Source organism: Gymnodraco acuticeps, unplaced genomic scaffold (assembly GCF_902827175.1).
Source record: "Gymnodraco acuticeps unplaced genomic scaffold, fGymAcu1.1, whole genome shotgun sequence".
In the NCBI taxonomy this organism is placed as follows: Eukaryota; Metazoa; Chordata; class Actinopteri; order Perciformes; family Bathydraconidae; genus Gymnodraco; species Gymnodraco acuticeps.
Window position 1 is genome coordinate 1,899,940 of NW_022990558.1, and position 5,910 is coordinate 1,905,849.

General features: G+C 44.5%; 1 protein-coding gene across 1 annotated transcript; it reads left to right on the forward strand.

Annotated features, from left to right (window-relative positions):
* The first annotated feature begins 801 nt into the window (after window positions 1–801).
* LOC117553523 (uncharacterized protein K02A2.6-like) lies at window positions 802–2,974 on the forward strand. Its single transcript, XM_034227503.1, has 2 exons — window positions 802–2,730; window positions 2,843–2,974. Exons 1-2 carry the CDS (start codon window positions 802–804, stop codon window positions 2,972–2,974), a joined length of 2,061 nt encoding a protein of 686 aa, XP_034083394.1.
* Window positions 2,975–5,910: the final 2,936 nt, after the last annotated feature.

Here is a 5,910-nt window from a genome sequence, read left to right on the forward strand (position 1 = left end):
TATGATGGTGGTTACCTTGAAGCACGAGGGAACAACAGCCTGGCTCAGGGAGATGTTGAAGATGTCTGTGGACATCTGTGAGCTCAGCTATGCAGTCCTTTAGCACACGACCAGGAATGTTGTCAGGCCCAGAAGCTTTCCGGGTGTTAATCCTTAACAGTGTGCTCCTCACACTGCCTGGGGACAGACATATAGCCTGGTCGTTGGGTGGAGGCGTTGTCTTCTGTGCAGGTGTGCTGTTCTGTGCTTCAATACACATTTCACGATTTTGAGAGTAAGTGACACAACATAAACAAGTATTTATGTTTTTTACTGGTCCATATCCACCTCTTTGGGCCTATGTGAACATTCATTATCTACAAGGTGAACATGAACATGTCCCTTGAAGAAAGCACCGTTAAACTATCCACTGTGTCTTTTCAGAGAGAAACACAAATAAATAATATATTTTAAGTGCTCGGCTAAATTACATAGTTCGGGTGAAAAATAGGAGCATTTGATTAAAGGGGACCTATCATGCTAAATGCACTTTGTGATGTCTTTTATACATAAATATGTCTCACGCAGCATCAGAAAATAAAACCCTCTCTCTTTTCCTCCGTACCCAAATCTTTTAAAAACGGGTGTACAACGAGCGGATACAGATTTGCTGCCGGTCTGACGTGAAATCGGCAGCGGACCCAAATACCTTTAACAAAAGGCTCAGCCAAGTACACAACGTTCATCACACCCTTTGGCCGATACCACTTCAATCGGCTACCTTTCGGCATAGCCTCAGCCCCTGAGCATTTCCAAAACAGGATGAGAACTGAGGTAACCGAGGGACTAGAGGGGGTTGTCTGTCACATGGACGATGTACTGGTGTGGGGCCAAACACAGGAGGAGCACGACGCTCGTCTGTATGCTGTGCTGGAGAAGATCCAAAAGGCAGGAATCACCTTGAATGTGGAAAAGTGTGACATATCCAAACAGGAGGTGACATACCTGGGCCATGTGATCACTGCTAGTGGCATTAGACCAGACCCGAGCAAGACAGAGGCGGTAAGGAAAATGGAAGAGCCGAAAAATGTGAGCGAGCTGAGGAGCTTTCTAGGCATGGTCAACCAGCTGGGGAAGTTCATACCGCAGCTAGCAGAGCGAGACAAGCCACTTCGAGACCTGCTCTCCAAGAAGAACTGCTGGCTGTGGGGCATCGATCAGGCCAGAGCCTTCCAAGATCTGAAAGACTCTCTGATATCTCCACCAGTGCTAGCCATGTATGACACAAACAGAGAAACCAAGGTCTCAGCAGATGCATCATCATACGGCTTGGGGAGTGTGCTTCTGCATAAATGGGAAGAGGATTGGAGGCCGGTAGCCTATATGTCACGTTCTCTCACACAGACGGAGCAGAGATATGCACAGGTAGAAAAGGAAGCTTTAGGCTTAACCTGGGCTTGTGAAAGGTTTCGCAACTTTCTCATCGGTAGACACTTTGAGCTGGAAACGGATCATAAACCTCTACTGAGTCTCCTGGGGTCTCAGACATTGGATGCACTTCCCCCACGGATTCAACGTTTCCGGATGCACCTGATGCGTTATTCCTACTCAATCACACAGGTGCCAGGGAAAAGCCTGTGGACGGCTGATACACTGTCACGTGCACCTGTGAAAAGAGACTCCACACCAGATGAAAAAGAGTTCCTCGAGAGCACGAATATCTATGTGGACATGATTATCGATGGTTTGCCAGCAAGCACAGCTTACCTGGAAGAGCTAAAAGAGCAGTTGGCAAAGGACAGTGTGTGTGGAAGAGTGATGCAGCTGTGTGAAGAGAAATGGCCAGCACACAGCAACAGCGAACCAGCCATAAAGTTATACTGGGCGGAACAAGCGTTCATAACCGTAAAGGACGGACTACTGTTAAAGGGGGACAGACTCGTCATCCCCACAACAATGAGAAATGATGTGCTCGCCAGACTACATGAAGGTCACCAAGGAGTGGTGAAGTGTAGGGAGCGTGCCCGACAGTCTGTATGGTGGCCAGGGCTAAGTCAGCAGCTGAATGAGTTGGTTCTCAACTGCCGGACATGCAGCAAGGAGAGACAGAACCCCAAAGAGCCGCTGATGCCAACACAATACCCAGGCCGACCATGGCAGAAACTGGGTGCCGACTTGTTTATGCTGGGAAGCAAGTCATATCTGCTGGTAGTGGATTATGCATCAAGGTATGTGGAAATGGATTTGCTGACACCCACAAGATCAACAGATGTAATCCACCATCTCAAATCCATCTTTGCACGACATGGTATCCCTGAGACGCTGGTCACAGACAATAGGCCGCAGTTCTCGGGAAGGGCATTTGAAGAGTTTGCAGAGTCGTATGGATTTAAACACGTCACCAGCAGCCCGAAATATCCACAGAGCAACGGTGAGGCAGAACGGGCTGTAAAGACTGTGAAGAGTCTCCTTAAGAAAGCAGCAGACCCATATCTGGCTCTGCTGGCTTACAGAACCACCCCACTACAAAACGGGTATAGCCCTGCGCAACTTCTAATGGGGAGGAGGCTTCGCACGACGGTGCCAACATTACCAGCGCTGCTGGATCCTGCTCTTCCCGACAGCGAGGCTGTAGTTCTGCGAGAAAGAGAGAGGAGAATAAAGGATGCACAGCGGTACAACCTGCGTCATCGAGTGAGAAGTCTCGAGAGGCTTGCACCGGGAAAAGAGGTTTGGGTCACGGATCAGAAGGCGAGTGGAACGGTTATGGGAAGTCACAACACGCCGCGTTCCTACATTCTTGAGGGACCTTGGACAGTCCGGCATAATCGCCATCATCTCATCCCCATGTACTCCTCGTCAGAGCAGAGTGGCAGGGATGCAGCTGAGCAGCATTCAGGAGGTGTTCCAGAGCAGCGTATTGCAGAACCTCCGGAGCCCGGTGCTCAAGATCTGCCACCTACCCCGAGAACCAGGTCTGGGAGAGCCGTGGTGAGACCGGCTAGGTTGGACTTGTTAACAAACCAGAAGCCTAAGAGATATTATAGAGAGTTGTATAAGAGAGTAACAAAAAAAAACTGGTTATTATTAATGTTGTGCATTAATGTTGTGTAATACACAAAATATCATAGGGTTACATTTAGTTCATGAAGGTCTGGAGTTAACTGTTATTTTATATCTGGTTCAGATAGGAACAGACCTTCCACCCTAAAGAGGCAGAATAATCCTCTAAGGCAGTGATTCTCAAATGGGGGCACGCGGACCGCTAGGGGTATGTTGGGGTACTGCAGGGGGTAGGCTACGTGAGATTTAAAAAAAGAAAAAAAAGGTCAATAAAAACCCATGCATGATTACAAAAATAATCTTAGTACCATAAATTAAATAGAAAACACAATTGTATATAACATATTCACCAAGGGGGTCCTCATATAAACATGTCAAATGTGTGTATTGTATTTTATAGTTTTTCACAATATATCATTTTATTCATTAGTTTGTTAAACATATATTACTTCAGTTGAAAAACACCTTGGAAAAATCTGTTTTAGAAAAACGTTATTTTTTTTCATGCATAAAATGAAAATATCCTTAGTTTGTTGTAATTCATGCATGAAGGAGTTAATAAATCACACACTGAGGGAACATCACTATATTGTAATTATTTATATAGGCTTTTTCGATCAAACATTTTTGGGGTCGGTCAGGGGGTACTTGGCTGAGAAAATGTTTCAAAGGGGGTACATTACTGAAAAAAGTTTGAGAAGCACTGCTCTAAGGTCTGTGGAGTCAATGGCAGTCTACCCATTGATTCATAAAAAGGGAGATGTGGTGTTATTGTTTATGTGTGTGTGTTAGCCAATAGGAGTGAAGCCTTACAGGCACGGTTCAGTGACGTCATAGGCAGACGACATGTTATGGTCACGGAGCATGTGAGCTCGGTGTGTGCTAGCATGTGGGCTACCAATAAAGAGACCTATGAAAGAGACACGTAATTGTGACAGTTGGACTCACGTGTATTATTGAATAACACGACACCTTTGATGATCAAATCACTTAAACACAAAGTCCATCCTCCTGTCCTTTTGGATGAAGCACTTGATGGCGGGTCATGCAGCTGATCCTTTGCCACTCCAATTTATCATTGTAACTCAATCTTGAAAATGGCTCGGTTAATAATTTCGCAACGATGTCATCACTATCACTGAAGTGAGCCATCATGAACGAACTTATGCTAATTATAAATCTATCGATCATAAATCTATCGATTAGATTTATGATTAGAAAATTATAATAGTAGGGTAGACATGTGGATATTATCCAGCTGAACAAAACATGCATTTATCTAACAGGTTCGTTTTCCACAGACCTTATTTCGAGCTATTTTCCAAAATCCTATGGAGAAATCCCAATGCTTTTTTGTCGAGGGAACCCGAGCGCAGCTTACTTCCGGGTTTTAGGACGTGTCACGGCTGTCACTGCCCGATCTGCAGCTCTGCCCGATCTGTAGTGCGCATGAATGTAACTTCTGTTAGACAGCCATATGCCATACATTTTTGCACACATTCACAGTAAATATGTATTCAGTATGATAGCTGTCTAACAGAAGTTAAATCCATTTCTCACTTATTCTGACAATGTACTTAACCCCAAATAAAAGAACCCAATAAAAAGAGTTGTTAAATAATAATGAAGTCACGTCGTAATAACAATAACTCATCTCTCTCGAGTTTTATTTTTGAGCTTTGCTAAAAGCCACTGCGTCAAGTGTCCAACTTGGGTTGCCGTCCGGAGTTGTCCAATATGGACAACTCCGGACGGCAACCCAAGTTCGCATGTGCGAGACTATACATCTCGCACATGCGCACTGCAGATCGGGCAGAGCTGCAGATCGGGTAGTGACAACGGCAACACTTTAACACATGGGTTGCGTTCCAACAGTCCATTTAGCTTAGGAACCTTCCTAAACAAGTGAAATGACCCGGAAGTACGTCAGTGGCAGCCATGTTAAGTGCCGTTCCAATTCTCTAGTCTACATGAAAGGAAAGGAGGTTTCAAACTTCCTTTATAACCAGGGCTGCACATAACTGGTGCGCAGGTACGCATGCGCACCTCCGCCAAAAAAAGAGCACCGGGGTTGCGTTCCGATAATCCAAAAATCAGCTCCTAAATTCTAACCCTATCTCCTATTCCTTGACCTCTGAGTGAAACGTCACGGGGTTAAGGGATAGTGGATAGGAGAATTCAAAAGGACTTAGGAGAAGAGACCGCGGTACTTTAGAGAATCCGAATGCACTTTCACTATCCGACGTGTTTATGATGCGCCAGCGGACGTCATGAATGTGCGTCTGCTGCTGTGGGGTAACTATGGAAACTACAGTTTTCTATACAGCGGACTACAACATGGATGTTTAATAAGAACGAGGGACTACTGTAAACTCATCTAGAGACTCTGCACCGTGCTCTGATGCTGTTGCTTTATGCTTTATGAACGTGGACAACAGAGAAACATATTCTTCATGACCAAAGTTGGAATTGAAATAAAAAAGGAAAGTGAAACTTATGCTCGTCACCCTCTCCCTCCGGTCCACATTAATACAAATGATCCCAATACGTATGACTGTATGAACTAAAGATCTTAAAATAAATACAAATGTATTTATTATAAACGTTAGTCCTTAACATCTATCACTGTGTATATCACCATTCAAACATCTTTTAAAAGTTGAACAAACTCCACACAGCTCAGTGAAATGTTGACTTTATTTGATCATTTCAGTCAAAACTAACGTTCATATTTCTCTCTTTGATTATAATACTGATGAACGTTCAGAAAAAAGCACTTTGGCAACTTACCACATACGTTTTAAAATGCTTAATAAGCAGCGTAACTTTCATGATATCATTTCTCGGTCATAATCGGTTGTTTCCGTG